The sequence below is a fragment of the Neoarthrinium moseri genome (genome assembly GCF_022829205.1).
Source record: "Neoarthrinium moseri strain CBS 164.80 chromosome Unknown scaffold62_Wmoseri_CBS_16480, whole genome shotgun sequence".
Lineage (NCBI taxonomy): Eukaryota > Fungi > Ascomycota > Sordariomycetes > Amphisphaeriales > Apiosporaceae > Neoarthrinium > Neoarthrinium moseri.
Genome location: NW_026055176.1, coordinates 126,935 through 143,323, shown reverse-complemented (window position 1 = coordinate 143,323; position 16,389 = coordinate 126,935). Strand labels below are relative to the sequence as shown.

The 16,389-nt window shown below is 54.5% G+C and overlaps 4 protein-coding genes across 4 annotated transcripts; 3 read left to right on the top strand and 1 right to left on the bottom strand.

The window, feature by feature from the left end:
• Positions 1-346: 346 nt before the first annotated feature.
• JN550_011046 (uncharacterized protein) lies at positions 347-4,163 on the top strand (the record flags this gene model as incomplete). Its single annotated transcript, XM_049309369.1, has 2 exons — positions 347-428; positions 481-4,163. 2 exons carry the CDS (start codon positions 347-349, stop codon positions 4,161-4,163), a joined length of 3,765 nt encoding a protein of 1,254 aa, XP_049166994.1.
• A 2,651-nt stretch (positions 4,164-6,814) lies between these two features.
• On the top strand, positions 6,815-7,144 carry JN550_011045 (uncharacterized protein; the record flags this gene model as incomplete). The annotated part of the gene is made up of 1 exon (XM_049309368.1): positions 6,815-7,144. The coding sequence occupies one exon, from the start codon at positions 6,815-6,817 to the stop codon at positions 7,142-7,144; it is 330 nt and encodes a 109-aa protein (XP_049166993.1).
• A 3,133-nt stretch (positions 7,145-10,277) lies between these two features.
• JN550_011044 (uncharacterized protein) lies at positions 10,278-12,613 on the bottom strand (the record flags this gene model as incomplete). The annotated part of the gene is made up of 7 exons (XM_049309367.1): positions 10,278-10,548; positions 10,648-11,645; positions 11,712-11,748; positions 11,807-12,034; positions 12,088-12,387; positions 12,448-12,489; positions 12,546-12,613. 7 exons carry the CDS (start codon positions 12,611-12,613, stop codon positions 10,278-10,280), a joined length of 1,944 nt encoding a protein of 647 aa, XP_049166992.1.
• Positions 12,614-15,154: 2,541 nt separating this feature from the next.
• Positions 15,155-15,475, top strand: JN550_011043 (uncharacterized protein; the record flags this gene model as incomplete). Its single annotated transcript, XM_049309366.1, has 1 exon — positions 15,155-15,475. One exon carries the CDS (start codon positions 15,155-15,157, stop codon positions 15,473-15,475), a length of 321 nt encoding a protein of 106 aa, XP_049166991.1.
• Positions 15,476-16,389: the final 914 nt, after the last annotated feature.

The following is a 16,389-nucleotide window of genomic DNA, read 5'->3' as shown; positions in this document are numbered from 1 at the left end:
CCTCAGCGTCTGGAATTGACGCCAACCCATAATTAAGCTGTTCGATTTTTTTTTGGTCGGTTCTAAACAAGCGATCTCGTCTCGAGAGCGGCACTTTTGCCCTTCACCGTCCAGCACCTCGCGTCTGCACACCCCTCGGGAACCACGACTTCAAACACCGACGCGCTTGATATGATCATGCACGCCAAACACAACACGGCTCCCTGACTGCGCGAAAATCCTGCTTGGAGTCATCCTCCAAGTTTCCAGAGTTTCTGGGCCCATTGTCGACTTTTCACCGGCTGTGCAAGCCCGGCCACAGAAATCGAGTCCAAGCCGTAGCCAAATCGACCTGCGCCCGCCAAGCATGGCCAACAACAATAACGGCGCCTGGGCACCCACGCCCACGGAGCATGAAGACCATGCCGTCCAGATCAGACCCATGGGCCGTACGACGTCTCTGCTGTGTGTAAACAGATTCAATTGCTAACGTAGACCCAGTGAAAATCCACTACACATTCGACAAGGACAGCCAAGTCAACTGTCTGGCACGCTGGCCACACATCCTGCAGATCCAGGCATTGCCGCTGGACGAGCGGAACACGATCGGTGTCGTGGACCTCCGCACGTGTTTGCAAGCCGTCGCCCAGTGCAGCCCAGAGTTGGCGGGTGACAACGAGAGGGATTACACAGTCTACGCCTTCGATTATTCAGAACCCGACACGCCCCTGGTTGGACAGGGTATGCTATGCCGGGCCCTAGAGCATGGAAACGACGGTTCTGCGCCCCAGCTGGTCACTGGACGGGTCACCAGGAACTTGCTGGCTATTTTCGGGAACGGCATCAAGGAGACCCTGGAGGTCAAGCTGAAGTTGACTGCCGTGCCAAAGGTCGTCCGAGCAACCCCTGCGCCGCGGGCACACACGCCAGCAACCGCCAACATGCCGAACTCATTTCACCCGACTCTTGCCCAGTCGACGTCGGCTATGTCAGAGGCAACAGAATGGAACTCCTTCATCCAGTCGAATCCCACTCTGGGTCACACAGGAAATGTGTCGGTCCCGTCTCCGGTAACAGCACCGGCCATACCCTTCAACTCGGGCTACGAAACGAGAAATGAGATTCCGGCATCATATTTCCCTAATGGCGCGGTCCACCCAGCAAGTCGGCCGGGGAGTCGGCCAGGCAGTCGACCAGGCTCGGTGGAGCCCAGTTCATTTGTGCCCTTGGCTCCGGCACCGGGACCAGGTCCTGGTAATCAAGGCCCAGCTCAGGGTCAAGGAGTTACGCTTCTGCCCGCCACGAAGCCTGGTGGAGCCCAATCACGCCCGTCCTCAAGGGCATCGTCACGGGCTCCGACTGGCAGGCCCCGCGGGCGTCCACGCAAGAAGCCAGCACAGGTCGAAGGTAGTACCTCGGGCTATGAAGACGGCACTGATGCAGATGACCCGCCGCCAGCAAAGAAGAGGGCGAAGATGACCAAGGTTGAGCGAAGCAACACGGCAACGTTCGGCTCCGCGCCGGAATCATTGCGCGTCGCAGCAAGCACTGCAGGTTCCCTCCGCAATTTCCGTCCCATCTCCATGGGAGGCGAGGCGGCTTCCGGTAGCCACCTTCAGGAAATCCCTAGAGCTCCTACGCCTGTGCCAGAACAGCGACCCGGTCTTCCCCATTCCCATTCGGCGCCACGAAGCCAGCTAAGGAGGCAATCTACGTCCGGCCTGGCTGATCCGAACGCCTCGTTCACATCGTCTTACCTGGATGTCAATCGTTCCATGACGCACGGCAACGATGCCAGATCGCCCACTGAGTCCATCGCACCCTCGCCCTCTCAGTACAGTGAAGGCCCTAGTCCGGCAGACATTGGTTCCTCTCCACCGGTCCCCAGGTCTGTCATGTATAGTGCACAGTCAAGCCCGGCGCCATCGAGCCCCATCCTGCCGCCGATGCCGACTCCGCAGGTGGATTCAGGGTTCATGAGTGGAGGCTTTGATGAGAGCCGCCTGGATGACGAGGAAGTTGGCAAAGCAAAGCCGCCTCCCCCGGCAGCCCCAGTTGTGGCAAAACCGAAACCGAAGCGCAACCGCTCAAAGAAGCAGACCGCCAAGACTGAGAAGGCCGAAGTTGAGAAGAGCGAACAATTCGTTATTCATACTGAAACACCAGGTCCGCCGGAACTACTGCCTGTGACATCGATATATGCTCCACCGAACCCACAACCACCCATTCCAGGTCGCAAACAGTCAGAAAACCCGAACACCCCGGCGACGGCAGAGCAATCCACTGTGCAAGTACCTATATCAGCGTCTCAGGAGCCAACCCCCGTGCCAGCCACCCAGCCGGAGCCAAGCATTACCATGTCTCCCGAGAACGAGCCCTCGCAAGCTGACCTTGAAGATCTTGAGAGGGCCTTGATGAGCAGCCTCGGTGAACAAGACCGGCAGTTTTTCGACAGCTTGCATGGTGACGGGCCAAGTTTTGCTCAATTCGAGGGCGGCCGCAACGGCGGGATCCGAGCAACGGTTGAGCAAACCGACGGCAGTATGGAGCCGCCACCGCTTCCACGTTCAAGTGAAGAAGCGAACCCGGATCCCGAGCTTCCTCCCATGGTACCTGCGAGTGATCCGGTGCTACGATGCTCAACCGTCCCCGGATCTGAACCTGCACACCCGCAGACAGACAGTGCAGGGCCATCCGAATCAAAGTACAACAAAAACGCCATCAAGAAGCAAGCTATCAAGCAGAAACTAGAGGAGGCTATCGCTGCAGGTCAGATGCCACCATTTTGCACCAACTGCGGCGCTGTCCAAACTCCGACATGGCGCAAAATATTCAAGCAAGAGCACGAAGGCATGCCGAGTTTCCACGAGTTCTCGGAAAAGCCTGGACACGTGACGGCGGTCAACGTCCTTACCAGAGATGGCGATGGGGCTATCACATCCTATGATCTGGTGAAGAAAGCTCTGGGTCCTCGCGATGACAAAGCTGCCTGGACTGAGGTTCTCCTCTGCAATCCTTGTGGACTCTGGTTCTCCAAGTGGAAGGCTCCCCGCCCAGCTGACAAGTGGGAAAAGGATCAGCAACGTTTGAACCAGACGCGAAAGAGGAGAGAGCCTGGCGAGAAAGGCGCGAGGGCACCTCGCCCCAAGAAGTCGCGCACCAAGAGTGACTCCCAGGCGAACCTGACATCCGATGCTTGTCTCATGACTGATCCTCTCGGATTTGACGGCACGGGGGATGAACTTCCTGATCCATTCAACTCTTTCCCGGCCCCGGGAAACGGACAACGGGGGAACAGTGAGAATTCGCGCGGACCCGGATCGACACATTCCAGGGGTTCGACCCATTCCCGGGGAAGCGGACGAACCGTCGGAAGCCCTATCGCCCTGGATGATGAGATGGGCAGCACAAGGCGCCTCCTGTTCCCCTCACCACGGAAGGATGGCGAACAAAAGATTCTTGGCGAAGTTGCCGTTAACATCGTGCACACTGCGCCTGAGTTTAGGGGCTCGAAAGATGGCGAGGGCGAGGCCAACAAGGAGAATAATAAGGTCATCACCAATGGGCAGGATGACATGGCAGATCTGTTTGGTACGCCAGCACGCCCTTCGACGCCGCCCCCCAAGTCGACCAGCACCGCGCCTTTCAAAACCCCAACGCGACCGACGCCCAGCCATCGGCCTGTAACTAGAAGTGTAACCAAGTCGATTCGCTCAACCCGCTCCATCAAATCGCCAGGCCAAGCGGTACCCATGCTGCAACGCACTCCTTCCAGGACGCCGCGCTCAGCCATGCCCTCCAGCGCCTTGCGCAGACGTTCGCCTCGGATGAACGGTCTCCCGTCGCATGTCATGGACGAAGGCAGCTTTGAGTCGCCCTTCACCCGGTCCATCAACCAGCTTCTCTCCGAGGCCAACGACTTTATGGCTTCAGACCTGGATCTGGGCAACCTGCCTCACATCGATGGCGACGGACACCTGGCGCCCGGTGCGAGCTGGGACTTTGGCAATCTGCTGAGCACCGACGGCGTCATGCCCAGCTCGCCACCTATGCTGCGGAACGGGCTCCCCTCAGTTTCCTTCGGTGCCCACCTCACTTACGATGCTGGCGACACCGACATCTGGAAGCACTTTAATGCCGCAGGCCTGGGCAACACGGAGAACGGTGATGCTACAGAGAAGTAAAGCGGGCAGGGCTCCCGGCGTGGCAGGTTTCGCCCACTGTGCGAGGTCACTGGCGTTCATGGACGGCATTTTGGTATGGACTTTCTTTCTCTGTTTTTTTCACACGGTCAGGAATAGCCGGTTTCGTATATCGATGCGCAGCGTTTCTGCTTCATATTGTTTCTGTTTTGTCTGGCCTTGTCCAGCGGTGTTTGGAGAAAGAATCGCGCCTCGCCTCTGTATAGAAGGCACATATACCCGCGCGCGCGCCTGCGTTAGATAGTCCGATAGTTGAACACTGCTTTCCATACATGCTACCAATGTCGTTGGTTCTACTTTGCATTTGCGCGTCTGATCATTCTGTATGTCCGACTCGTGATGTGCTCTTGCAGCGAAAGCCACGTGTGTGTACATCTAAGTTATGTCCCAATGTGCACTGTCTGCTTGCTATGCACGATGCCATCGATGCACTTCTGGCATACATAACAATTCTAGGAGCCAAGCAAAATGTTGTCCCACCCAGCTAACAACCAATGGGTTGATGCAAACTTTCGGCAGGTTGGCACATTTTAGTAGCGGTATGATGAAGCCTGCCTGAATTAGTGCGAGCGAAAGCGAGGAGGACGCAATTGACAGTGGCTGGCTGGCAAGAAAGAAGAGGGGGAAAAAAAAAAGAAGCACCAAATTGCAACACCGACTGATGATGTGCGGATGTTGCAAAAGATAATCGCCAGGACCCATCGTGGATCGAACACGAGACCTTAGGATAATGGCTGTGCTAGACTGCAATCCCACGCTCTACCACTGAGCTATAAGTCCCCAGAATTTATTTCCAGGGTGGCTTGACGAGTTGGTGACGTAGCCACTTATTACGTGTTATATCCGGTAGCTTGTAAGTAGCGTACCAGGGGTCCGCCTGCAAACCCCACTGGACCTTGACGCACGTAAATAGCTATGGAACTTGGACGTAGCTTCATTGTAACTTATAGTTGTGGTATCTACTTAGAAAAAAAAAAAAAAAAAAAAAAAAAAAAAAAAAAAGTAACAACTGGTATTGAATGTTGCTCCTTTGTACTGAATCTAGTCAAGGTACCCGTATTTTAAGCCTTGCCCAGTACAGACAATACAGATATAGCATCGAGCGCGCAAGTTCATGGGCGACATCGACTAACACGAAGAATATACTAGCTAGCTGCTGACTTCCAACGTGGATCGAGATGGGCCTTGAAAGACGCAGGCGCACATTACACTCATGCGAATAAACCCCAAGCACTCGTCACATGGTCGATGAAGTGTGTGAATTTGGGTAAGACGCATTAGGACGGCATTCAATCGGTTGTCGTTGTTTGGCAACAAGCACTACAGCTCATGGCGGGCTACTGATGGGCCGACGGGACATCCCATCCCACTACAACGCCATTGCTGCGAACTATGCTCAATACCAATGCGGTGGCATCGCCTGGAAACGTGAGTGGCGTCGCATCCTACGTTTGACTTGCCAATTCGCCCTTTTCTACTAGGAGGAAATCTTACTGAGGGGAGAGGAGACGGAAGCAGCAAGTTGAATGGCAGTGGAAGCTAGTGCTAGCATTGCTGTCTCTTGGTTGCTAGAAGTCTAACGACGCATTCCCTGGTTTTTCAATCATTTCGTTGTTTGTCTATTTGAGGGAATCGCGCTTTTCATCTTTCCTGCACACCATACTGTATTTTGAGACCGCTTGGTAGTACGCACAAATGCCATTATATACGTATGGAAGACACTTGGTGAACCAGCTCAGTTCCTGGACCCAAGGGATCTAAACTTAAGTTTTGCATACACCGAGTGATAGCTTACGGGAGGTGACGGTCATGAATCAAAACTGGGTAAGCCATGAACGGCGGTCTGCTGTTATCTTGAGAACGGCTGGAGACAGCATGATAGGGGTACAATGATTCGGCTCCTGCCAACGGAGCGGTGCATATTTGTCATTACCAGGTCACACATCTATATGAATGCCTGTCGAAGTCATAGGGTTTCCCTACCGTGTTGCAACGTGCCTACGTCCGCATTCTGAAGGGTATGGCAATGCCGTCTGCAACCCCTATCTGAACGCGACCATACGATGGCGCGGAAAGAAAACAACTCACATAATGATATCAACACCTAGAGTCACACAGTGGCATACTCGGCTACAAGAACTCGTCACTGGAATGGTAGCTGCGAAGAGCCACTTGGATCGTTACATCACCTGCGTGGACTGAGTGAGGAGCATAGGTAACACTTGGACAATGTATCCCTCAGTATTGCCACTGTGAAGAAACACCTTTTACTTCAATAGTTGGAAAGCCATTCCACTGACGGGGCAGTACTTCCAGGTCCTTCTGTATTCGTACCTGGAAGTTCCCCAACTTAGCCTTGGGGGTGTGTATGTTGTATGTACCCAAACTAGAACAGTGTAGCCTGAAGAGTTCTCAGAAGAAGGTTCTTTGCCGAGTACCGTTGAATATCTGGACTAGCTGATGGTGGATAGCGTGATGGATCATTCGAATTATTGCCAAGATAGCAGCCAGTTCAGCTGTCCAGGGATGACGGCAAGGCGCATCCCCAACAAGTAATCTTCAGAATATTAGCGCAGGGGGAGAAGGTAAGGAGGCGACTTCGTGGCACCAGCGTCGAACCCAAACAACAAATCATGCAGGTCAACGTGCTCTCGGCGTGGTCACGACGGACGGGCACGTGGCACGGGAGGGAGGAAGAACTGCGCAAGAGACCTCACATCGGGTTGACCGCCTGCCAATCGACCCGGGCGATGTATGCCATCTGGCAATGCGGTGTTCCGTCTCACAGCGGCGCCATAGCGTCGACTCAAGATTCCGCGCTGGAAATGAACAAGGCTCATCCATCAGGAAAGGTGTACCGACGCGGAATTGCGCGATCGCCCGGCCTCCCACGCGCAGGACCGCGGACGCTATACAGCAACCCTCGTTCCACCGGTGGATGCTGTCCTTCGATCCCCACGTAAGGGGCCGGAGCAGAGGGAGAAATAAGCCTTGCGGCCCACAAACGGTACTGCAGAGCGCACGTTGAACCGTTCAGCCGAACCCTTTTCTTCAATGTTTCTTTTCCTCTTGTCCAACCGATTACCGAGAAAACTGCTTCATGACGATCATATCTGGGTCTCTGGATCCTGCCGCAACGGAACTCCCAGCGCCGACAGGGGCCGGGCGCGAACCGGGCAAGCGAATACGAGGTTTTAGTCCCCTAGGCTGCCTGCGGGTCGGGGTTCGTGCAGGACACCGGGAGTGAATGCATCAGCGGTGAAAAGAATTGCCTGAGGAGTTGTCTCGATGTACTGTCCGTGGAGAAGCTGGTAAAGAGGCCGGTACATGAACATGGTATAGGAACCATTGCCTTACTCCTGAGGCACAAGGCGAAGTCACATAACGGGAGAGCTTTTGATCTCATCACTATAGCATTGCATGCAGACAAATGCAAAGAACACTTGACAATGGGTTTTACATTTTAACTACTGGTGTCAACGACTTGGCAATGTCCCAAGCTTCAAGTTGCCTCATAATGACGAGGAGGTTTGGGCCTTCATACTAGCGATATCGGATTGCCTGCCAGTTTCCGTTCACAAAAAGATACTTATCCCAAGATGTATATTGACTGACTTCTCGCTCCGATAAGTGAATACACCTAATGTCGAAATGACCTGTAAAGTAGACCGCGTAGTAGTCCTCGAGCGACCAGGGGTACGGCACGTTCTATCTCATTCGAGCGGACAAAACGCTCTTGGCTACGACTTCATCGACCGATCTCAGCAGAGAAAACCGCCCAAGTCCCGTACCTGGGACTTCGCGTACCCGCCATTGGTGGAAGGTGATATCTAGCTGCATGGGAAATCAAACCAGCCCACGGCGGCGACCCCCTGGCATATCACATCACAGCATGGCACCGCACCGCCTACGTACAGTGCGATGAGGCCGGAATAAGATTCTGACGGCGGCTGCTGACATGGACCTGGGGCGTAGAATCCCTCTAGACTACTGCACGGAAGACGCCATATCTCAATATGGGTTGTCATGCTTCGCCAGCCCCTGATATTTCGAGTAGGGTCAAGATCATGACGGACTGCTGGGCCCCTAGCAGCATCTTACAAGCCGTGGTGACGTCTATCTTCAGACACTTGTACTTTTCAGCTGGCGGCATAAGAAAACCGGGAACGTTGTGAGTGCTGCAGCCTTTAGATGTGAAATAGTGTGAGGTGGAGAAAGCCACATGGCCACACTGACGCAAATACGGATTATGGCCAACTCGGGACAAGAGAAAGAGACTTGTGGCCTGGAAATTGCCTCCCGTTCGAGCTTGTTGAAACAAAAGACAATATGTGCTCATCACTGCTCAAAACACACGCTGGGACCAGAGAGCGTGTGTGATATCGGACGGGATTCGGGCCATCCCTTCCCTACATCCAAATACAGTGCTTGAGCCCGTGAAAGTCGTCGTCATCGCCGTCTGGTTATCGTATACGAAGTTTCATGGCCATAGGGCAAAACGCCTGGGAACAGGTGTATCTGCTACCAACAGCCAGTCGCGCCGACTCCACGGACGGGATGTAACGCTGCTGGATTGACTCTCGACGGCACTTGGAACACCAAAATCCTCACACATCTGCGTTATGGGACTTTCCATTGGGTTGAACAAGCGCGCACCAATTGCCTCGTATGTAGCTGCCGTAGCATGTGAGACGCGGCCCCAGCCACAACCCCCGACACAGCTTCAAGTTCGGCCCCCTCCCCATGCAGGAACGAGATCCGTAGGGCTAGGGTTCTGAGTCATAAACCACGTTGAGCATTGCCAAAGCAGCCGCATTAAGGGTCGAATGCGGGAGGTGTGAGGTAGCCGCGTTTCTCTGCATTATCTGATTCAATCCGTCCGTATAGATGTGAAGCGACCTAAGAATAGCGAAGGCTAGCCTTGATCGGGGGCTGCGGCGTTGTTCCCAGACCCTGGTGACCTCGTATACGGGGTATACACCCCGGTTTGTTCTGGTTCGGGAATCTGATTCGCTTGCAGATACCAGCCTTACTGCGCTCGCTACGCATGCCACGAATCAAATATCGGGAGCCCGTCAACTGCCAGCCACAGATGGGCCATGCGGCCGGGAAAAGGAATGGCTGACGAAGGCTAACTACAATTGCATCCTAGCGACTGGTATTTCCCACAGAAATACATGGCGGTAGAGATAGCACAGTTGGCTATACTGCTACTATGAAGTCCAAGACCAAGTCTACTTTGGTTTCGAGTTTCACATAGAATGAATGCCTGAATAGAACGGAACAAGTTTGGGATGATTATCGGTCATAGTCAATCATAATTATTATTAGATCCTTGGGTTGATGGAGACTAAGTAGGACAGGTTCGCCAAAATGGCCAACCAGGCCTGCTTGGTATCCCAACGGACCCTGCTCCGCCAGCCATGTTTGCTTGCCGAGACACTGAGATCACTCAGCAATCTGTCATTCGTGACTCCTCCGAATACTTCCAGTATCCTGTTGCTCTGTCCAGACAAAGATTGACGCCCTAAACTCCAGGTTTCTCTCTGTGGCGAGTCGTGTGACTTGCGTAACCAATCTCTGTAGCCCCAGAGCCAATTCCAGTAAAACAAAACTAAACGCCGCCCAATGCAGTGATGAGCCGCCCCGTGGCCATCTTTTTCTTTTTCCCAGTTCAAGAGTTGAAACAGTCGCTATGCAATTTGGAATGTGGGTATCCTTGTAATCATCAAATAATGCTTTTTCCAAGGAGCGGATGAGATTCTATGTCGAGTATAGAGATCATCGTGAGTCGTAAGGAGTGTGTAGGTCTATAATGCAAATGCTTCGGTAAGGAATGTCTATATTGGGTATCATTTGGTCGTAAGGAGCGTCGTGGTCGGATATTAATAGTTGTAGGTAGGTTGTCGAGGTTTCGTACAAGGAGCGTGTGTATCATTGTGTCGATAGAGACATGTCGGGTGTCGTTTTGATCCTGTCAAAGGAGTGTGTTGTACAATTGCGTCTGTGGAAAGGGGGCCGGGCCAAATATTGAAGAAAAAAATCGGGAGAGCGAGCCAAGCTCTCCTGAAAGGTGCAGAAAGCGTGAGGAATCCCCTAATGCCCCCTCTCTGTGCCCTTTGCCTGGAGTGGAATGGACGAGGTGGATGAGTGGTGTCGATGGTGATGGCGAGGCTCAAAGTGGTAAGGCGACATGAATTGAGGTGAGGGCGCGGACAGCGACAAGGGCGTTGTTGACTCAGGAGGGACTCCATGCACCATCAGCGGTTGAAGATATGGCGAGGGCGCGAAGTGGGTGGGTTGGGGTGAAAGAACCGAGGGGGTTGCGCAAGAATCCTGGTGCATGCGGCTCTCAATGGGAATTGTCCTGAGCGCGAGAGTCAATCATGAATGTCCTGAACCAGTCATACGGGCCGTCGCCGATCCAAGAACTTAGATCCACACGGTTTGAATTGGAGAGACGAACCCAACGCCATAGTTGCTGGATCCCGCAGGGCCAAGAGGTGGATACCCCGTGAAGCCCCCATCATATGATCCGAAGTCCTCAGTGTCACTATACACAATGGAGCCCTCGCCGAATGTGGACGAAGCGGGGCTGTAGCCGCCATAGGAAGGCGATGGAATGTTGAGATACTGTTGGCTCGTGAAGGGGGACGACAGAGTCAAGGGACTGATGGCACTACCAGGCTCGCGCTCGGGTGCTGCCAAAGTAGAGAGATCCTCGGTGCTCCAGTTGAAAGCCGGGTTGTCGCCATAGGGCATGTACGAGGTGGTGGAAGGCGGTGTACCTTGCGACATGTCGTCCCCGCTCATGTAGAAGTTCGGCGGGTTGAACTGGGGGAACGAGGGCGTGCGTGCCGGCTGGATCCACCCCATGCGATGGCGAAATTCATTGACGGTGTCGATAGGGTACTCCATCAGGGTTAGTGGTGTTTGCAAGTCACCCTCGGCGCTGCCAGAGACGTTGATTGAGAGCAGACGGCGAGCAATCTCCTCCACGGGTCCAATAGAAAGGCTGCCAAAGTAGGCCGCCCCAATTTCGGGGAAGAGACGCTCCATCAAGATCGCGGCCGTGTAGTAGTGGGCGATGACGACCAACGCGCTTGGGGACGTGCCGTTTTGCTTCAAGCACATGACTGGCAGCCAGAAGAGCCAGGTCCTCAGCGGCTGCAGACGGTCGAACTGGGCTGACACGGATTGAATGGGGCTGACCTTTCGGGCACCCTTCAGGAACGCGCCCAGCTGCTGGATGAGCTTCGTATCCTCCTTGTTCTGCTTCAAATGGGTCTCGACCTTGGCGAGTTGGGCGATGGTCCGGGTGAAAGCATCCAAGTCCTCCTTGCGTGGCTGGTTAGGCTTGTGGTCGGGAGTCGGAGAAGGGGGCGCCGTTGGGAACGTGCTGCTCTCGGCAATGAAGTCTCCAAACTGTGACTCATGCTTCCATGGCTCCATGGCATCAATGACCTGTTGACCAGCTTGTGTTAGTGCCGTTTCGGTACGTAGCGAGCTCGTGAGAAAAATGCTACTTACGGAGGAGGTCCCCTGCATGAGTTGAGTCCAGCTTCGCCTGTTACGATCTCGTGTCAGCAACTCTTGGAGTCGGCAGCCTGCATGATATTGCTTACCAATCTGTGGCCTGCCAGGAAAGCACCAGCGAGGCTGCCAGGACGGCATCGGACGTGTCACGCGAAAAGGAGCCGATGGCTTCGTGCAGGCCTTTGAGGGCGATCCCCCTGTGCTCGTAGGCCATGTTACCAACCATTGGGCAGTCCGTCAGGAAGGCAATGTGCATCGCTGAGAAGGCGAGCAGGGCGTGCATGACGTAGCCATGCGTGGCGCCGATTTTCAGAATACTGTCTCATCGTTAGCGGACACAGGCGAGACAAGCCCAAGAAGGGAGACTTACGTAGGAATCTGGCGGGTCCACAGGGTGAAACCGTTGGCGTCGATTGCGCCGAGCTCATGGCAGATGGCAGCGACGTGGTAGATCAACCTCAGATCCTCGACGGAAAAGTACTGAGGGGCCGGCGTTGGGTAGATGTTGAGGCTGGGGAAAGGGAAGACTCCGGTGAGCTGCCACTGTTCGATGGCGGCCTCGATTTCTGGATTCCACATCAAGTCGGGCTTGTCCGGCGTGGCGGACCTGTCGTCAGGGACAGGAACGTCGTTGTACGGGCACCGGACCTTGTGCTTCGTGCAGTTGCGGCTGTGTCTAGGTCAGCCTGGGATGCCCTCAACGTAAAGCGTATTTTCGGGTGTGACAAACCATTGCGGAAAGTTTTCATCACAGCGGATGTGGCGGCGCTTGCTGTACAACAGTCAGTATACGCCCGTACGAGATGACGGGAGACAAGTAGAACATACCAGTTGTCACAGCCCTTGCGGGACTTGGTGTGACTGCGTCGAGGGGGACCACCGCCTGGGCCAGCCATTGTAAAAAGCTGTCGGTAGATTAAAGGCTGAACGAGAGAACTGCGTCTAGTTAGTGATCCGTCTGGATGAGGAGGAGCAAGATGCTCCAGTCGCCAGAATTCCTTCTGGAAAAATTCTTTCTTTTTGGGCTCGGTGCAAGGGATGAATAGACTAACATGAACCAGGGCACAAAATTATGTGCCAAGTAAAAAGCGAGCGAATGGGTTACGGAGAGGGATCTGGGGATCAGATCTTCTCAGACGATATCGGTTTGGTGTTTGAGAGCGCACAGCTTCTTCGGTATATATACGATGAAGGCGGTTGATCGTAACTATTGCATGGGACCGTCCCCAAGGTATGGCCTTTCTTGTTTTCTTCTGGGCCAGGTGAGGACCAATACCTTGACGAGGTAGGTGGCGCTATGGACGATGATGAGTCTGATGGGTTTCCTCAAGTATTCCCTTCCTTGGTGTTTAAGCGACTGTATAATCCTTGGGCAGGATGCACGAGGTCAACGAAGGTGGAGAGCGGCCTGATCGGGATGCGAGGTTGTTTGATGTCTTCCCAACTTATAAGCGACTGACGGGTGGGTTGGCTGAGGTTTCTGACGGGGTGTGGTGGGCGAGCGGGTCAGTTGCTGTGTTAGTCGACAAGGGCAAAAGACGTCCAGAGTTGACAACGGGCTTTTGATTTTCGATGACGGCCACTTCGAGTCCAACGTCTCCAAACACAAAAAAAGGAACAAGCGAATGACAGGAGTCGACGAGGACTTCCTAGGGGTTTTGAGGCTAAAAAGCGAGTGTGGTTGAGAGGGTGCAGCAACACGGCTGAGATCGGAGTTGTGATAGCAGAGAATATGGGAGGAGGCCTAGCTAGAGGGGGAGGCACCGTGATATTAAGTACGGCAGCGTGGTTCAAGTGACGGGGTGGGCAGTGCGCCAGGAAGGTTGACTTCCCTAAGAGGAAGACATGGGGGGGGAGGGGGGTGGGAGAGGGTACTTGTGGAGTACTGAGCCGTTAGCTGCATATCCGCTAAGTAAACAGGGCCACAAGGGTTGCGACCAGTGCACGCCCTTTTTTTCCCGCTGTGGTTGCAGGGCCCTGTGTGTGCCTGTCCAGCCAGCAGTTGTGCGGTGTTGCAGGCCATTCTGGTACATGCTGGGAGGTACCTCGGGGGGCAGGCAAGTTTCTTAGTGGTCCAGCCAGCCGGCCGGCGTGCCAGCCGCGGGCGAGGGTACCAGTGGACCACAGCAACACAGCACAGCATAACTAGCCACCGACAGCGCCGGCCCAACATGCTAAAGTCACCACCGTGGAAGACCCGGCACCACATGCTGGGTGGGAGCACAGACGGCCAGCAGCGATCGGGCCATGGGATGCTTTGCTTTGCTTGCCTGCTTGCTTTGGTGCCAGCCAGGCGAGCATATGCATGGGGGCTGCTTAGCACGGACGCCGCGCGACTAAGTGGGTGGAGGGCAAAGCGGGACTGTTCGCTGTCACCGTTGGCCTGCTAGTCCCTGCCAGTGGCCGCAACGTAGCTTAGGCCCCGAGGAGTTTAGCGACCAAAATAGAGGCGAAGCCACCCACTCGACCCCAATGGGATGCTCTCAGGGAAATGTCAGCACTCGCAGCGAGACGCGCAGGGCCAGTAGAGTTATCAGCAGCCCGACTGCATTAGGATGGGATACAGTCCAGTACCACACAGTACGGTACAGCGTTTTCCAGTACTTGCATGCCACCCACGGACAGGTAGCCAGACAGAGCGCCTGCACCCCGTTACGTCGATACTCACGGCGGGCGATACCCGAAGCTGCAGACTGGGCTTCTTTTTCCTTCCCTGTGTCTTGGAGTCTAAAAAAGCCGTGGGCGGCCAGCGCCCTGCCGAAGATTTGCGGTGTACATTATTGGCTGCGCAAGATGGACAGACACTTCTCATACGTTGCAATCTCATCGCCGGCTGTGCCTGTTGACTGCTTTGCTCGTCCCCCAGGTCGCGGTCGCTCACGTTGGGGATCCAGTTAACACTTGGCGGGCTCGGCGGAGGCATCGGGCTGTCATACGGGGTTATTGGCGTGGCTGTGAGGCGCCTGGTTGATTAGCTGCGTACCAGGCACCGTTATAGCCGAAGATGGATATGGGCATGCATTCACCCCGAGTCGAAAAGTAGTATCATGTACTGCGTACGGTAGCATCCTGATGGCACCCGGCCACTGTGCGTCACAGCTGTGATGTGTGTGTGTGTGTGTGTGTGGTGTGGTGTTGGTGTGGCAAGGTGACATGCACCTAACTTGCTAGGCTAGCTGCTATGAATGGTTGTAGACGGACTGGCATACCTATTCTATTCTCGCAAGCGGCGCACGAATGGCATGGCAAGCGTCCACCCACCATCCGCCGCATTCACAGAATCAAGCAGTCGTTTTCATATGGCATGACATGTAGGTAATCCAAAGGATTCTTCTCGCTTCCTCACTTGATCTCTCACTCTTTCTCCTCTCTCTCACCATGGATCCGAGCGCTGTCGATTCAAGCTGATCTTGGTAACTCGTTACGATGCCCTGAGCATGAGTAGCCAGGGAGCAGCACCGGGGCTTCGAGACAGCCCGGCCAAACCAGTCGATGCGCGACTTCGGCTCCGAGAACCCGATGGTCAGGTGAGCCCGCAGAAAGACGCCCACACCCGAGACGCCAGTGTGCTCAAGCGCCAAAAACCCACCAACCTACAATTGCGAGATGGCAGTCAGCAGTATGCAAGCGCGTGGTCACCCCGTCTCTGCGGGATCGTCGTCGGCGGCTCTGGTTTGCCTGGCGGCGTTACGCCACAGCTGGCGTTCAAGAAAGAAACGGTCTGCAAGCAATTGGGTGCCTACAAGGGCACTAGTTAAGCAACCGCTTCATATTAGTTTGGGAATAAGGTATTGTGTTGCCTTAAAGTGGTTAAAGTGCAACGGTGAAGACGCCCGAAAGCCCACAGTTTCAGGTGGTTGGTGGGATGTGGCAGGGCCTACGCTGCCACCTGGGAGTTCTGTGGCACCAGTCAAGCCAGTCCTGTGACAGCCATGGTCGCTGCTCTCTCCGTTCGACTGGTGGGTGACTGAGCAAATGTTACATGCTTCCACTCCAAGACAAAGATTTACGCATCTTACGTCTCCCTTTGACGGGTTTGTTGCCATCGACAGAGAGTCATCATCAGCCGCCGCCCTGCGTCAGCGACCCTAGAGGTCTTTCCGAGGTGGTTTATTTTTAGATTGCTGGAAGTCACATCTGTCCCTGACCTTATGGTGCGCCCTAAGTTATCGGGCTAGGTTGAGAGCTACACAGTAGAATGGCTGGGACGGGTCAGCTGTTAAGCCACTGATATCGAAAGATCACCAGCTGGACTACAGCTCGCAACAGTGTATAGTAATCGTGAAAGGCGCCGACTCTTTAGCATGGGCAATCCCAGGAAGAAAGCCTCCCGAGGTAAACTTCTTGGCGGCCTGCCCGGGGTCCTGGACAGGCTAAAGCAACAGGGGTAAAAAGACAGGGGACATGTCATCCACACTGGGGACGTCATACCCTGACATCGGCAAAGGCTACCAGTGGATAAAAACATAAAGGCCAATACGCGTATGACTATATCTGATAAATGTTCAAAGTTGGCAGGTCAAACACATCTCGCAAGACACACTAAGAAATGCAATACTGTGGGAACGCAGAGACGATAGCAGAGCCCAACCGCAAGAATAATCTCAACGCCGCGGTCATCGTCCTGAACCAAGTACGCGGCACCGGGATTTGGGACGATACAAGCCGGGCT